Source organism: Vollenhovia emeryi, unplaced genomic scaffold, assembly GCF_000949405.1.
Source record: "Vollenhovia emeryi isolate VEMERY1.0 unplaced genomic scaffold, V.emery_V1.0 DF939306.1, whole genome shotgun sequence".
NCBI lineage: Eukaryota > Metazoa > Arthropoda > Insecta > Hymenoptera > Formicidae > Vollenhovia > Vollenhovia emeryi.
The window spans coordinates 1-16051 of record NW_011967060.1 but is presented as its reverse complement, the minus strand read 5'-3'; the positions used below and the strand labels follow the sequence as shown (position 1 = coordinate 16051).

The window sequence follows — 16051 nt, the reverse complement described above, 5'->3', positions numbered from 1 at the left end:
GAATCCTTTAAATTTTCAGCGTTCATTGCCAAGAGAAAACACCGGAAAAAACGTTCTAGTTGTAGGCCTTGGTCCTGCTGGTTTTAATTTAGCTCATCATTTGTTGAATGATGGGCATAACGTTATCGCCATTGATGGACTGAAGATTGAACCTTTAATCGATAATTTCCAGCTAATTAAAGATTTTGAATACGAAAAATTGAGTGAACGCACGGCAGGTGGGTTTGGTGGAGTGGCAGAATATGGCATTACTTCTAGGTGGGATAAAAATTACTTAAAGATTATTAGATTACTGCTGGAAAGACGTGAGAATTTCGCACTTTATGGGGGCATTCGTTTTGGTGGCACGATTAATGTTGATGATGCTTTCAACTTGGGTTTTGATCACATCGCACTAGCACTTGGCTCTGGCAAGCAACGAATGATCAAAATAAAGAATATACTAGCTCGTGGAGTGCGTATGGCATCTGACTTTCTGATGTCGTTACAACTGACTGGCGCTCTTAAATTTGATTCTATAGCAAATCTGCAAGTTCGTATGCCGATAGTTGTCATAGGTGCGGGGCTTACTGCGATTGACACTGCCACTGAAGCTTTAGCGTATTATCCAATTCAAGCAGAAAAATTTCTTCTTCGTTATGAGATATTAGTTGATAAGTATGGAAAGGACTGTGTTGAAAAAGATTGGACAGAGGAAGAGCGCGAAATTGCGAATGAGTTTATATCACACGCACAATTGATCCGAGAAAAGCAAAAGTTAGCAAAAAAAGAGAGTAGAGAAATAAAAATATTAGAGTTAATGCAGAGTCTTGGGGGAGTGAAAGTTATATATAGAAAAGAGCTGAAAGACTCGCCAAGTTATCGATTAAATAGCGAGGAGGTGCAAAACGCATTATCAGAAGGGATTTACTTTATTGAAAACTTAGAGCCAGTTGAAGTTGTGACAGATAAATATAACCATGCTGAGTCAATAAAACTGATAGACACAAAATCCGGCGAAATCAAACGTATAAAAGCACGTTCTATTTTTATAGCAGCAGGTACTGAGCCAAATACGGTTATTGCAACAGAAGATGAAAAGCATTTTAAATTAAGTAATGGGTATTTTACTCATTTGAATTCATCAGGAAAAGAAATAGATCCAATATTCTCTCCTAAAATGCAAAATAAAGATAGAATATTAGTGTACAAGCAAGGCAATAAAACAATCAGCTTTTTTGGTGATCTTCACCCTTCGTATAGCGGCAGCGTCGTGAAAGCTATGGCAAGTGCTAAGAACGGCTACCCTATTATTTCTCAGCTTTTGAGTGGAGTTAATAGCTTCGTTTCTGTCATTCCAGTGTGTGATGTTGTGGGCCAGAAAAAAAATGCGTGGTCAAGTGTTGAAGACCTGGCTAATAAAGAATTCTTTAATAGAATCAAAGAGCAATTCACTGCAAAGGTTATAAAAGTTCAATATTTAACAGACAAAGTTGTGGAAATAGTGATCAAAGCACCACTTGCGGCAAAGAATTTTAAGCCTGGGCAATTCTTTAGATTGCAAAATTTTGAAACCAATGGCAGAAAAGCCAATAATACAAACCTTGCTATGGAAGGTATAGCCGTAACCGGCACTGAAGTAGACAAAAAAAAAGGAATTATTTCCACTATTGTGCTTGAAACTGGTGGTTCCACTAATTTATGTAAATGTTTTAAAGAAGGTGAACAAGTAATTCTTATGGGTCCAACTGGCAGCCCTACTGAGGTTTACTAAGTCTGGATATTAAAGTGATGCCAAATTTTATTTCAAAAAGTAAATAATTTATTAACGCTCGTGCACAAATTAAAAATAAATTATGCACGAGTGTAGCATTGTGAATTAAGAATGCTATATTAAAGCTTACCTCACTATTAAAGCTATCGGTCAGATTAGATTAAAAACCTAATCTGACCGGTTTCTCTATAACCCTCTAAACTCTGATATAATTATATGATAATTAGTTTAATTAGTGGTTAATATGCAAATTGATTTTATTCATATATTGAGATAGCATAAACCATATTAGTTTTAATTATTGTGCAACTTTATAAATCGTCACTGTTACTTCTACTGACTGTATTAATAGTTATAGTCCTAAAATTACCTGAAAATTTGAGCATTGCAGTAAATTGGTCTCTCCCAATTCTAGATTTTGATTTATCTTTTCGTACCATACTAATATCTTTTTTATCAGCTGCATTTTTAGCTATTCTACCAGCACAAAATTTGACTTTTTCAGAGATGCTATCTTTTGCTGCTTACACTATTAGTTCACTTTATGCAGTTTTATCTGAACATATGATATTGGTTATAATATTCTGTGAATTAATGACCGTCAGTGCATTTTTTACTATCGCAGCTGGCTGTAGAGATAGTGGACCTGCAATAAGGTACGCTTGTGTACACTTTTTCGTTGGAGTTATATTAATAGCAGGATTGGCACTTCAAAGCACTAACCTGATAATTTTAGGTTTATTGATAAACTGCGCTTATTTCCCTTTTTCGTTTTGGGTTGTTGATGCATATCCTGCTGCATCGCTACATGGCACTACATATCTCTCTTTATTTACCACTAAAGTCTCTTTTTTAGTGATGCTTTTACACACTTATAACCTATGGCAAGATTGTACTGAAATATTAGCGCTTGTAGGCGCCATCACTGCAATTTACAGCATTATATTTGCTTCTCTTGAGCAAAATATTCGTAGATTTTTATGCTATAATATTGTCGGACAAATGGGCTCGCTGATTATTGCAGGAGGTTTACTCAGCCCTTCGGAAAAGGCAATACCAATTTTGATACTGCATATAATCTTCTCCCTTGTTTATCAATCATTATTGTTTGTGGTCAGCAATTCAATTATTTCACGAACAAAAACAATTAGTTTTAATGGAGTAGGTAAACTGATGTCAGTGGAAGGCATGTGTGCTATAATCGCAATACTTACAATGGCTGCATTTCCTGGAACCGCTGGATTTATCAGTAAATCATATATCACAGCTGAAATTGAAATGAACACTGTTGCCTTAAAAGGGTATAAAAATTTATATAAGGTTCTAAATTTGCTGCTTTATTTAAGCGTGGGGCTAAAGTTTCTTTATTACTTATTTATTGCAAAAAGTAAGTCAAAACCTTTAGCAGAGAGGGGGGGCAAAACGACTATGATCATTTTAGCATTTATATGCGTAATCACTGGCAATCCTTACTTGCCTATTTACAATAAATCTTCGATTTTCGATTTTGTGTACAACACAAAAAATATTTTGTCGCAATTTAATTTGTTATTATGTACCACTTTATTGTTTATTCCTTTACGCAAGTTATTTTACCCGAGAATAAATTTTAAAATGGATGTTGATTGGACTTTTAGAGCTTTCATACCCTATATTGTCTTGCTGTTCAATCAGTTAGTCTCTAAAACTAGAGAAATGTTTGCCAGCATAGTGCAAAACTTGACTAATTCACTTGCTGGTTTATACTTTAATAATATTACTAAACTTAAAGAAGTGCTGGATTATAACTCAGTGAGTTTTGTTTCAGCTTCTTCTCTCTTTTTAATGAGTATTCTACTAACGCTATTATGTTTAAATCGTTAACTGAAAGTTTAAATTCTGTATTTAGTAAACTGAGAGGAAAGTCAATCATTTCTGAAGGTGATTTTAATCTTGCCATGCGTGAAATACGTATAGCTTTAATTGAAGCTGACGTTTCACTTGAAGTTGCGAAAAAATTCATCAATGACATTAAAGATAAAGTGATTGGGGAAAAAGTCATAAAAAGTGTTTCTCCAGCACAAATGATAATTAAAATTGTGCAGGATAATTTAGTTGCAGTTCTCGGATCAGAGAAAAGTGACTTAAATCTAGCAGTTAAACCCCCTGCTGTGATTATGATGGTGGGCTTACAAGGTGCAGGTAAAACAACTACCTCAGGAAAGCTTGCTTTAAAGCTAAAAAAGCAAAAGAAAAAAGTGATGCTTGCCTCTTTAGACATTTATAGGCCGGCTGCCCAGAAACAACTTGAGGTGGTGGGTAAACAAATAGACGTACAAACTTTATCTATAGTAATAAATGAGGGGCCTATTGCAATTACAAAAAGGGCACTGGCAGCAGCAAAGAACGATAATTGTGATGTATTAATACTAGACACCGCAGGCAGGCTTCATATTGACAATAATATGATGAATGAGTTGAAAGTCGTAAAGGAAATAGCTTCACCTGCAGAAGTTATTTTAGTAGCCGACGCAATGATAGGCCAGGATGCGGTCAACATTGCCAAATCATTCAATGAGGCAATAGGTGTAACCGGCATTATTCTTACCCGTGTTGATGGTGATGCACGTGGTGGTGCTGCTCTTTCTATGAAAATGATCGCCGATTGTCCAATTAAATTTATTGCTTGTGGTGAAAAATTAAGTGACCTCGATGATTTTTACCCCGATAGAATTGCAAAAAGGATACTTAGCATGGGTGATGTTGTCTCATTGGTTGAAAAAGCTGCTGAGATTGTTGGTCAGGAAGAAATTGATAAGTTACAAAAGAAAGTAAAAAAGGGTAAATTTGACCTAAATGACCTAGTGGGAATGTTAAAAACTCTCAATAAAATGGATGGTATTAGTAACATAATGAAATTCATTCCTAGTTCATTCACAAAAAAGCTAAGTAGCAGTGTGCCAGATGACAATAAAGTGAAAAAATATATAGCTATCATAAGCTCAATGACTGAAAAAGAAAGGCAAAATCCAGATATTTTAAATGGCAAAAGAAGACTTAGAATTTCTAAGGGGTCCGGAACAAGTGTAACTGACGTTAATCTTCTGATTAAGCAGTATAATCAAATGAGCTCTATGGTAAATAAGTTCAGTAAAGTTGACCATAGTAAACTCAAAGAATCTGATTTAATGGATATGCTGAGCAGAAAGTGAGTGACCTTACCTTTAGCTATATCAAAAGCCGGCTTAGGTCTTGCAAAAAATTTACAGCTTCCCTGTTTGCACTCCTAACCTTTTCTTATTGATTAACAGCAGGTTCTTTGTTACAGTTCATAGTTATGCAAAGAAACTTAAAGCCTCATGAGTTTATTTACAGCCAGTGATTTACATAATTTGGAACTGTATAGCTGAGTATTGTATATGATAATATTAATAACAAACGATGATGGTTTTGGAAGCGAAGGAATAAAATTACTCAAAGAGGTTGCACGGAATTTTGCGTCAGAAATATGGATAGTGGCACCAGATACTGATAGAAGCGGGGCTGCAAGATCTCTTGATTATCCAGTGAAACAATCTATTGGAATAAAACAACATAGTGAAAGGGAATTTAGTGTGTCTGGTACTCCTGCAGATTGTGTCATTATTGCGCTAAATAAAGTTATGAATAAAAAACCAGACTTAATATTGTCCGGAGTAAATATTGGATCAAATGTCGGGGACGATATTTGTTATTCAGGAACAATTGGTGCTGTAATGGAAGGTGCTGCAAGGTCTATACCTTCTATTGCGCTGAGCCAAGTTTATCATGATAAAATAGACTGGCACAATACAAAGGTTTTTGCACCAAAGGTTATTGCCAAGCTCGTTAAGGTTGGTTGGCCTAAAAACATAGTGATGAGTGTAAATTTTCCTGCTACGGAAAAAGTAAAAGGAGTAGAATTTGCTGAACAAGGTGAATATAACATTGATGGGGATTTAACTTTTACTGAAAATTCGAATGGCTCTTTTAGCTTAAATTGGTCTCGAGAGCACTCAGGCAGTGGTAGTGTAAATAAAATAAAAGAAGGATTTATTACTATCACACCAGTAAAATTAGATTTTACAGATTATGATACATTGAATGCTATGAAAAATTCTTGTGCAGACGAGTTTTCTTCTATAGCTGACTAAGAAAAACATTTGCATTGCTCCTAATTGATGTTTTCTATTGTGTTATCGCGAGCAATTATTTTTTCTTCACCTGTATCCATGTTTTTAATCTTTAAAGTTTTACTACTCAATTCTTCATCACCAAGGATTAAAGCAGCTTTAGCATTTGCTTGATTTGCTTTTTTCATTCGGTTTCTAAGTGCTCCGCTATATTCGTAGACTACATATAAACCATTTCTGCGCAATTCATTCGCAAGTGTTAGAGCATGTTCATCAGCCTCTCTGCCGATCGGAATTAGGTAAATAGGTCGCTCTTCTTTCGGAGAATAATTAATTAACTCCATTATGCGTTCAATACCTCCAGCAAATCCTATTGCTGGAGTGTGTTTTCCACCTACTGAAGATACTAGATTATCGTATCTTCCACCGGCAAAAACTGCCCCTTGTGCACCTAAATCTTCTGTGACAAATTCAAATACTGTGTGACAATAATAGTCTAGACCTCGAACTAATTTGCTATTTACAGTGTAAGGTGTGCCAAGAGCTTGCAGTCCATTTAACACCTGGTCAAAGAAATATGAAGATTCTTTTGTATAGTGATCACTGATTTTAGGTGCATCAGAAATTATTAATCTATCTTTCTCATCCTTAGAATCCAGTATTCTGAGTGGATTTTTGATCAACCTATTTTTGCTATCTTCTGATAGATTGTTTTGATACTTTGTAAAGTATAAGATCAAAGCTTCTCTATACTTAGTTATTGTTTCACTATCACCCAGAGAGTTGATTTCCAGCTTTACATTTTTATTGATGCCAAATTCAGTTAGTAAGTGCTGAGCGAGTGATATCAATTCAACATCGGCTTTTGAATCTTCTACACCAAAAATCTCAAAATTTATCTGATGAAATTGCCTCTGTCTTCCCTTTTGCGGTCTTTCGTAACGAAATGCAGGCCCTGTTGAAAATAATTTTATCGGCGTTTGCAGTTTTTTTTCAATGAGTAGCCTGACAACTGCTGCAGTGAACTCAGGACGTAAAGTTATGCTCTTTCCCCCTTTATCATTAAAGGTATACATCTCTTTAGTGATGATGTCTGAGCTATCACCTAAAGTTTTTGTGAAAACTTCCGTATATTCAAATATTGGAGTTTGAGCAGGCAAAAAGCCATATAGACTTGAGATTCTGCTTGCTGTTTGCTCTATGTGTTTAAACTTGTACCATTCATCAAACAGGAGATCTTTTGTTCCTCTAACCGTTTGATTAGTCATAGTGTGGTCTCTATACCTGCAACCTCTGGTATGTGGTAGCTCAGCATATTCTGCACTCCTTGCTTTAAAGTAATTGCAGCACTTGGGCATCCAGAGCAAGCTCCTTGTAACTCAACATAAACTATTCCATCTTTATAGCCACGGAATTTGATATCACCACCGTCTTGAGCAACTGCAGGTTTGATATAACTTTCCATCAATTCTTTTATTCTATTTACAATTTCTATATCATTCTCATCGAAAAATTCTTCATCTGGCACGTTGTTGTCATTAACTCCTTCTTTATCTAGTGCTTTTCCACCAGAAGTAAAGTGATTCATGATTGTAGTTAAAACTTCTACTTTTAATATATCCCAATTAATTCCATCCAATTTTGTTACTGAAATAAAATCATGACCGAAAAATACTCTTACCACATGCTCTATTTGAAAAAGATTTGCTGCTAGTTTAGAATTTTTTATCTCATTCGCATTTGAAAAATCAGCAGTTTCTCCTTCGTTTAAAATTTCAAATCCAGGAAGGAATTTTAGCGTATTTGGGTTTGGTGTTTCTTCGATCTGGATGAACATGTTATTTACCATGACAATTATAATTGTTACTATTTAATCATAAAATGATAAAAAAATATACATGTCATTCATCTTTTTTCTTTTTTTAGTATTCATAGTAATTACATTTGTCTTGCCTAGCGTTGTTATATTTTTTCTTTTCCTGACAAAAAAAAATAATATAAGTTTCATGATGAACTCTATATTGAGTAAATTTTTGAACGAATTTAGTAGCAGTAGAAGTTATACTGAAAATTACACTGGTGATAACATGTCCAAGGATGAAGCATTAAAGATACTGGGGCTGAATCCTGAGGCAAGTCAAAATGAAATCAATAAAGCATATCAAAATTTAATGAAATTAGTTCACCCAGATAAGGGAGGCTCGGAATATTTTGCGCAAAAGCTAAATGCGGCACGTGATAAATTGTTAAAAAAGTGATCTAAAAAAAAGTTTTCGTTTAACGAATTTCTTCCTTTGCTTTTTCTAAATACTCCAATATTGCTTCATGTAGTGCAGTCCATGTTATCTGTTCTTCCAGGGAAGGTATAAATTCTTGTCTCCAAGCATTCTTAAACTCTTGAAACCACTGCTTCTCAAAATCCTGAAATTCTAAGGAAATATATTCTTTAAAGCTATCAATTAAACCGGAAACTTCTGCAGCTTCAGAGCTATCTAGTGATTTTAAAGATAATACTCCACTCTTTAAAATCTCTAACTCTTCCAATACATTAAGCTTAAATGGTTTATAGAGTGAAGACCATATGCGATATCTTAAATAAGAATCATAGTATAACTTAATTTTGTACATTAAAGTGGTAGATGCATCAGGAGAAATGTTATTCTCATATTGTGCAAGAGAAGATAATAAATTCTCATAATCTACTTTGCTTAAACATGGTTGTAGAGTCGATTTAATTTTTTCACTAAAGGTTAGATAACTAGAAGAAATGCCATGACTATATTCACTAAAGAATTCAGGAAATATATCTGCTTGTTCTAATTTAAGAGGTAGATCTTTTCTAATTTCTCTTGGTAAATTATGTATTGAAAACTGATAAGTAACCCATACAAAATTCTCATCAAACTCATCTGAGTAATCAGCATTATTATCAGGAAAAATTACATTACCTTTCTTATTATTCCAAGGTTCTATCTTATAGAAAAATCTGTTCAGCCTTTGTTTTAATTTCAAAATACCTTCATTTCTATCACCTGCTTTATACAATGTTTTGCCCATTTTGTGTTTAGCATCTTTAGGGTTTATTCTGTCACTTATGTGCAATCCAATTTCATTTTTCTCTAATAACTCCCAATCAAACAATTTGTGTGGATCTGGTTTACGCATTGTATAGCCAAGCTCTGGATCATACACTATAGTTCCTATTTCAGAATGACTAAATATCATATCCCTTTTAATTTTAAAACGCTCCATAAGGTATAAAATCAGCTCTTTAACGGACCTCATTTGCTCTTCCGGAAAAGGCTCAAGTCCTGTGTTTACAATTTCAATACCTACAGAATAGTTGTTAAGCTTCCGTAACTCTTCAAGCTTACTATCTACCTTAACTCTTGCATAACTAATACCAGCATGCCATGCTTCTTTCTCTAATGGAACCATTAAGGTGATGCTGCCATCCCTATCGACAATAAAATGAACTGACAATCCTCTAGCATTCAGCGTATCTTTTGTACCTTTTAGTGTTGATGTTTCAGTATGGTGAACTATAACCATTAACACTTTTTTACCTGCCCTATCACCATAATTTAAAGCTGAAGCTGGATCTAAAAATAACAAATCATGATCTTTCAATAATGGTAACTTTTCTTGTAAATCTTGAAAATCATTCTCGATATTGCTTGAACTGGATACCTGCCCAGATATGAGAAATGCTGAAACAGTAATCAGTAAAACTAATAAATATTTGTTAACTTTAGATAGTTGGATTTTCATACCATCTTTATAAACACTTTGTAGATAATTTTTCATTCTATAGTTAGAATAGGGTTGTTGAATAAATTTGCAAGACAAAATCATACTAGTCCGGTAGTAGTAACATGTTCAGAGATGGAGCGTTTAAAGTGCTAGGAATAGATTCTGGAGCGAACCAAAATGAAATCAATAAAGCATATCAAAATTTAATGAAATCAGTTCACCCAGATAAGGGAGGCTCAGAATATTTTGCACAAAAATTAAATGCGGCACGTGATAGGTTGCTGAAGAATTGATTTTCAACCATTAGAAATTATTAGTTTTTTCTGTAAATTTTACTTGCACATACTCAAGTTATATGACATAAGTCCAAAATATTATATTTTAAGGGGTTTTATGGTAACAAATACAGAAATTGAGCAGTTAAAAAATGAATTATTTGTTGCAGTAAAGGAAGATAATCTTCAGAAAGCTAAAGAATGTATTGAAAAAATACCAGAAGAAAATATTAGTAAGATTGTTAACTCTAAAAGACAGGGAGACACACCTTTACAAGTTGCTGTCCTAAAGAACAACTTTGAAATGGTAAAGTTGTTAATTGATAATTATGCTGATGTTAATGCTAAAGATTATGCTGAACGTCCTGTTTTGTATCATTGCGTTACATCAAAGTATTGTTCTGCACAAATGGTAGAGTTTCTGATTAATAATGGTGCTAGTGCTAGTGGTAAATTTACAGATGGTGATGAGTTTTTTAGCCTTTTAGCTTGGGCTGTACAAGATGGTAGCCCAGAAAAAGCAGAGATTCTGCTTAAGCATGGTGCTAACCCGAATGAAAAGTTTCCTTATGCTTCCCGAGGCGATTATACGTCCTTACATGTTGCTGTTATAAAGAATAATCCAGAAATGGTAAAAGTTTTCATTAAATATCATGCTAATGTCAATGCTCAAAATAAACAGGGCGAAACACCTCTACATTTGGCTATTAGATTTAAACATCCTAAGATAATAAAGCTGCTATACGATAATGGTGCTGATATTGACAATGTTAAAGATATAAGGAACCAGACACCTTCAGATTTTGCTAAGACATTTTATCCCGATAAAACGATAAAAGAAATTGCTGCAGAAGCAGAGAGTGTAAATGTAAGTCTAGACAACGCTATGCAATCCATATCTGTAGCAAGCAGCGCGGTAAAACCTTCCTTTTTTATTAATAGTATATTTAATTGGATGGGAGCTTCAACTACTGCTGCACTCAGTCGCTTGTTCCAAAGTGCTCCTGCTTTATCTTCTGATCAGCAGCCTGTTACTCATTCGGCTGGAAGCCTAGCTGGTTCTTCGCAAGTCAATTTTGTGGAACAGCTCTGCTAGCTGATGTGGTAGTCAGAAAGTTCACTGGGGGAAAATATTCAAGACCATTGGATGATTCGCTTTTGACATTGGAGCAAATTAAAGAAAGAAAGCTTAGCGCCATAGAAAGAGATGTCAAAATGGCAATTAGTAAGTTTGAAGAGCTTAATCAGTGTCCTGGGAGTTCACTAAGTAACACAACAGTATCTAAAGGCATAAATCACCAAAAGTTCTTTTAAGCTATAGTTAAAATAAGCACTCAAACTTGAGTGCTTATTTTTTGAAAAAAAACAGATTTCCATCCTTTAAATTTAAACTTTTTATTGTGTGCTGGGGATAAGTTGCTACAATAAAACGAGTTAAAGGTGAGAAAGCTTTAAGTTATGCAAGATGATACTAAAAAAAACACAACGATAGAAGAAGAAAAAGGCATATTAGGATGGATAGAGTATAGACTGCCTATATTTTCTTTTCTAAAACATACTGCTTCTTATCAAGTGCCAAAAAATTTAAATTATGCTTGGAATTTTGGTTCTTTGGCTGGTATAGCACTGATTTTACAGGTAATAACAGGTATATTTCTTGCCATGCACTATACTCCACATGTTGATTATGCGTTTAATAGCGTGGAACGTATAATGCGGGATGTGAATTACGGGTGGTTAATACGCTACACTCATGCTGTTGGAGCATCGCTCTTCTTTATGGTAGTCTATGTTCATATAATGCGTGGATTATATTACGGATCTTATAAAAGACCTAGAGAGATGGTGTGGTTTGTTGGTATATTTATATTTTTTGCAATGATGGCAACTGCCTTTATGGGATATGTTCTTCCTTGGGGACAGATGAGTTTCTGGGGTGCAACAGTCATAACCAACTTATTTTCAGCTATACCTTTAATTGGCAATAAAATAGTTATATGGTTATGGGGTGGTTTTTCAGTGGATAACCCAACACTTAACCGTTTTTTCGCTCTGCATTATCTTCTGCCTTTTGTTATTATTGCTTTAGCTATGCTTCATGTGATAGCTTTGCATAGGTTTGGCTCTGGTAACCCAAGTGGAGTGGAGGTAAAATCAGATAAGGATACCATTCCTCTCTATCCTTATTATATAGTCAAGGATTGCATAACTTTTGGTCTGTTTTTTGTAGTTTTGTTTGCATTTGTTTTCTATACTCCTAATTATCTTGGACATCCAGACAATTATATAGAAGCTGATTCTATGGTCACTCCGGTACATATAGTGCCAGAGTGGTATTTTTTACCTTTTTATGCAATGCTACGTTCAATTCCAGATAAACTTACTGGTGTGCTTACCATGTTTGCGTCTATTTTGGTGTGGTTTTTGTTACCTTGGCTTGATAAATCAAAAGTTAAAAGTGGTACTTATCGCCCGGTATTCAAGAAATTTTTTTGGGTTTTTTCAATAAATTTTGCACTTCTTGCCTGGCTTGGAGGACAAGAGGTGAAAGAGCCTTACATCACTATGAGTAGGCTATCTACTCTTTATTATTTTGCATACTTTGTGATAATTTTACCACTGCTTAGTAAATATGAAAAGCCAAAAGAACCACCAAAAACCTTAAGTGATTCTGTGCCAGAGATGAAGTAATGCTGATGAGAAATATGTTAGCTATACTTTGCATATCGTTTTTTGCTAATTTTGTGTGTGCAGAAGAATTCAAGCCATCACCAAACAAAAAAATGGACTGGAAATTTGATGGAATTACCGGATCTTTCGATAGAGAGTCAATTCAACGAGGCTATAAAGTGTATAAAGAAGTCTGTGCTGCTTGTCATTCAATGAATAGGATAGCATTTCGTAATTTGCAAGATGTTGGTTTTTCTGAAGAAGATGTAAAACAGATTGCAGCTTCTTACCAAGTTAAAGATGGTCCGAATGATTTGGGTGAAATGTTCGATAGACCTGGAATACCTTCGGATTATTTTATTGCACCTTTTGATACAAAAGAAGCAGCTGCAGCGAGCAATAATGGTGCAGTTCCACCAGACTTATCGTTAATTATTAAAGCAAGGCATGATGGTGCAAATTATATCTATTCACTGTTAACAGGCTATCAAAACGGCGAGCACGATGAAAATGATTTATACTTCAACCCTTACTTTTCAACAGGCAGGTTAGCTATGGCGCCACCACTTTCTGAAGGAATGGTGGAATATGATGGTGCAAGACAAGCCACAGTTGAAAATACGGCGTATGATGTGATAAATTTTTTACAATGGGCAGCAGAGCCAGAATTAGAGCGCCGGCATAAACTTGGATTAAAAGTAGTGGCGTATTTTATAATTTTAACAGTGTTTTTTGTATTAACTAACAATAGAATTTGGAGCAAGCTCTATAAAAAGAAGTGATAGTCAATTTTGCCTTAAATACAATGGTTGTCATCCAAGTAGCTAACACTGGTTCCTTTATGACGGCAGTGCCCAGAGGTGTCAAGCAAGTTTTTTCGTTTCTATTCCCAAGAAAAGTTCGTTATATGGTTATGCAAGAAGTCTATTGTTGGTTAATGTTTTATGGCTTTACGGAAAGTTTATAGCTATACAACTTATCTTAAAAACAATATAGTGTTCACTATGTAATGAATCAAAGATAGTAAGTGAAGTCTATGAAATTTCAAATCACTACACATTTTCGACCCGCTGGAGATCAACCGCAAGCAATCGATAGTTTAATTGCGGGGCTAAATAGCAATAAAAGAGACCAAGTTTTACTTGGGGTTACTGGTTCTGGGAAAACTTTCACTATGGCAAATGTTATAGCAAGGACAAACAGACCTGCGCTGATCATGGCACACAATAAAACCTTAGCAGCACAACTTTATGAGGAAATGAAAGGATTGTTTCCCAATAATGCTGTTGGATATTTCATTTCTTATTATGATTACTATCAGCCCGAAGCTTATTTGCCGCAAACTGATACTTATATCGAAAAAGACTCTGCAATCAACGACAGAATTGACATGCTGCGTTATTCTGCTGTCTGCTCCCTCTTGGAGCGCAGGGACACGATCGTAGTTGCCAGTGTTTCTTGCATATACGGTCTTGGTTCGCCTGAAAGCTACCGCAGCATGACTATATCTTTAAGTGTTGGAGATAAAATTCATGTTAATGATTTCTTGAGTAACTTAGCTGATCTTCAATACAAGCGCTCTGATACCAGGTTTGAGAGAGGATATTTCAGGGTGCGTGGCGATATTATCGATATATTTCCTGCCTATTATGAAAATAAAGCTTGGCGTTTATCGCTGCTTGGTGATGAAATAGAAGAAATTTCTGAAATTGATGCTATAACGAGTAATATTACCAAAAGCCTAAATACAATCACCATTTTTCCAAACAGCTATCACATTACATCACGTGAGACTCTGTTGCAGACAGTTGGGCTAATCAAAAAAGAGCTGCATGAACGCTTGGATTATTACTACTTGCAAAACAAGATTGTTGAAGCAAAGCGCCTCGAGCAACGCACTAATTTTGATATTGAAATGATGAGAACAACAAGAATATGTAAAGGTATTGAAAATTATTCGCGTTATCTCTATGGAATGGAAGCTGGGGATCCACCGCCTACTTTGTTTGAATATTTACCCAAAGACGTAATTTTATTTGTTGATGAGAGTCATGTCACCGTTCCTCAGATTGGTGCAATGTACAGTGGTAATGAGGCGCGTAAAAAGAAATTGATTGACTATGGCTTCAGGCTCCCTTCCGCTTTTGATAATCGTCCATTAAAATTTGAAGAATGGGAGAAAGTTAGGCCGCAGACTATTTACATTTCAGCTACTCCCGGAAAGTATGAGTTAGCACAAACCAATAACGTATTTATAGAGCAAGTTATTCGTCCAACAGGGCTTACAGACCCAATCTGCATTGTGAAACCAATAGAGAGTCAAATTGATGATGTAATTCATGAGGCACAAGTGACAATAGGAAAGGGATTTTGTGTTTTAATCACTACACTGACAAAAAAAATGGCTGAAAATTTAGCTGAATATATGAGTGAATTAAATATGAGAGTGAGTTATTTGCATTCTGATATTGGTGCGCTAGAGAGAATAGAAATTATATGTAAATTAAGATCTAAAGAAATTGACGTTTTAGTAGGTGTTAACTTGCTTAGGGAAGGTCTTGATATTCCAGAGTGTGGTTTGGTTGCAATTTTAGATGCTGATAAAGAAGGATTTTTACGATCAGAAACATCGCTCATTCAAACGATCGGTCGTGCTGCACGTAATGCTGAAGGTAGAGTAATTTTATATGCAGATAAAATCACTGGTTCTTTAGATCGTGCATTAAGAGAGACCGAAAGAAGAAGAAAAAAACAAGAAGAACATAATATATTGCACAATATTGTCCCAAAGACTATAATAAAACCTATATCAAACACCTTACAGGAGAAGGCAATAGCAGAACCGAAAGTAAATACTAATAAGGATGATTTGAGAAAGCAAATGATAGAGCATGCTGAAAATTTAGAGTTTGAAGAAGCAGCAAGAATAAAAAAATTATTGCAAGGTTAAGTAATATATGATGCTATGGGCATAGCATGAAAGTGTAAACAACCTGCTATTCTCCTTCTTATTTTAGCTCATCTTTTTGAGATTTTTGACAATTTCTTAGAATTGAAGAAGGAAAGGTGCATTTTTTTATTGACTTATCTATGTATTACGGTAATTACTAAAGAATTAGTGAGTAATGGTTATAGAATATGAATGGTGGGGTACCAAATAAGGAATTATGTGATATTTTAGATCAGTTACCAAGCACTAGAGATCTACGTAATGTTTTAGATCAGTTAGCAAGCAATAGCAATTCATTAAGCGATTACAATTATATTCAACATATAATGTTTTTTCTACGAATGGGAGCTGATCCAAATACAAAAGGCCAAGATGGAAAAACTGCGTTAGATTACTTAAATGAGGAATTATCTAGCATTTTAGATCAGTTAGAACGGAATATCAGTCTATTAAATAATCTCAGTGGTATTCAACATATAATGCTTGTTCTAGAAGCAGGAGCTGATCCAAATACAAAAGG

General features: G+C 34.9%; 5 protein-coding genes and 1 pseudogene across 5 annotated transcripts; 4 read left to right on the top strand and 2 right to left on the bottom strand.

The window, feature by feature from the left end:
- Positions 1 to 5924: 5924 nt before the first annotated feature.
- LOC105558850 (histidine--tRNA ligase, chloroplastic-like) lies at positions 5925 to 7151 on the bottom strand. Its single transcript, XM_012006770.1, has one exon. The coding sequence runs from the start codon at positions 7149 to 7151 to the stop codon at positions 5925 to 5927; it is 1227 nt and encodes a 408-aa protein (XP_011862160.1).
- Positions 7148 to 7732, bottom strand: LOC105558849 (NFU1 iron-sulfur cluster scaffold homolog, mitochondrial-like). Its single transcript, XM_012006769.1, has one exon. It carries the CDS (start codon positions 7730 to 7732, stop codon positions 7148 to 7150), a length of 585 nt encoding a protein of 194 aa, XP_011862159.1.
- Positions 7733 to 10029: 2297 nt separating this feature from the next.
- On the top strand, positions 10030 to 11007 carry LOC105558848 (ankyrin-1-like). Its single transcript, XM_012006768.1, has one exon. The coding sequence runs from the start codon at positions 10030 to 10032 to the stop codon at positions 11005 to 11007; it is 978 nt and encodes a 325-aa protein (XP_011862158.1).
- Positions 11008 to 11369: 362 nt separating this feature from the next.
- LOC105558846 (cytochrome b-like) lies at positions 11370 to 12602 on the top strand. Its single transcript, XM_012006767.1, has one exon. The coding sequence runs from the start codon at positions 11370 to 11372 to the stop codon at positions 12600 to 12602; it is 1233 nt and encodes a 410-aa protein (XP_011862157.1).
- Positions 12603 to 12694: 92 nt separating this feature from the next.
- Positions 12695 to 13363, top strand: LOC105558845 (annotated as a pseudogene).
- A 254-nt stretch (positions 13364 to 13617) lies between these two features.
- LOC105558844 lies at positions 13618 to 15531 on the top strand. Its single transcript, XM_012006766.1, has one exon. It carries the CDS (start codon positions 13618 to 13620, stop codon positions 15529 to 15531), a length of 1914 nt encoding a protein of 637 aa, XP_011862156.1.
- Positions 15532 to 16051: the final 520 nt, after the last annotated feature.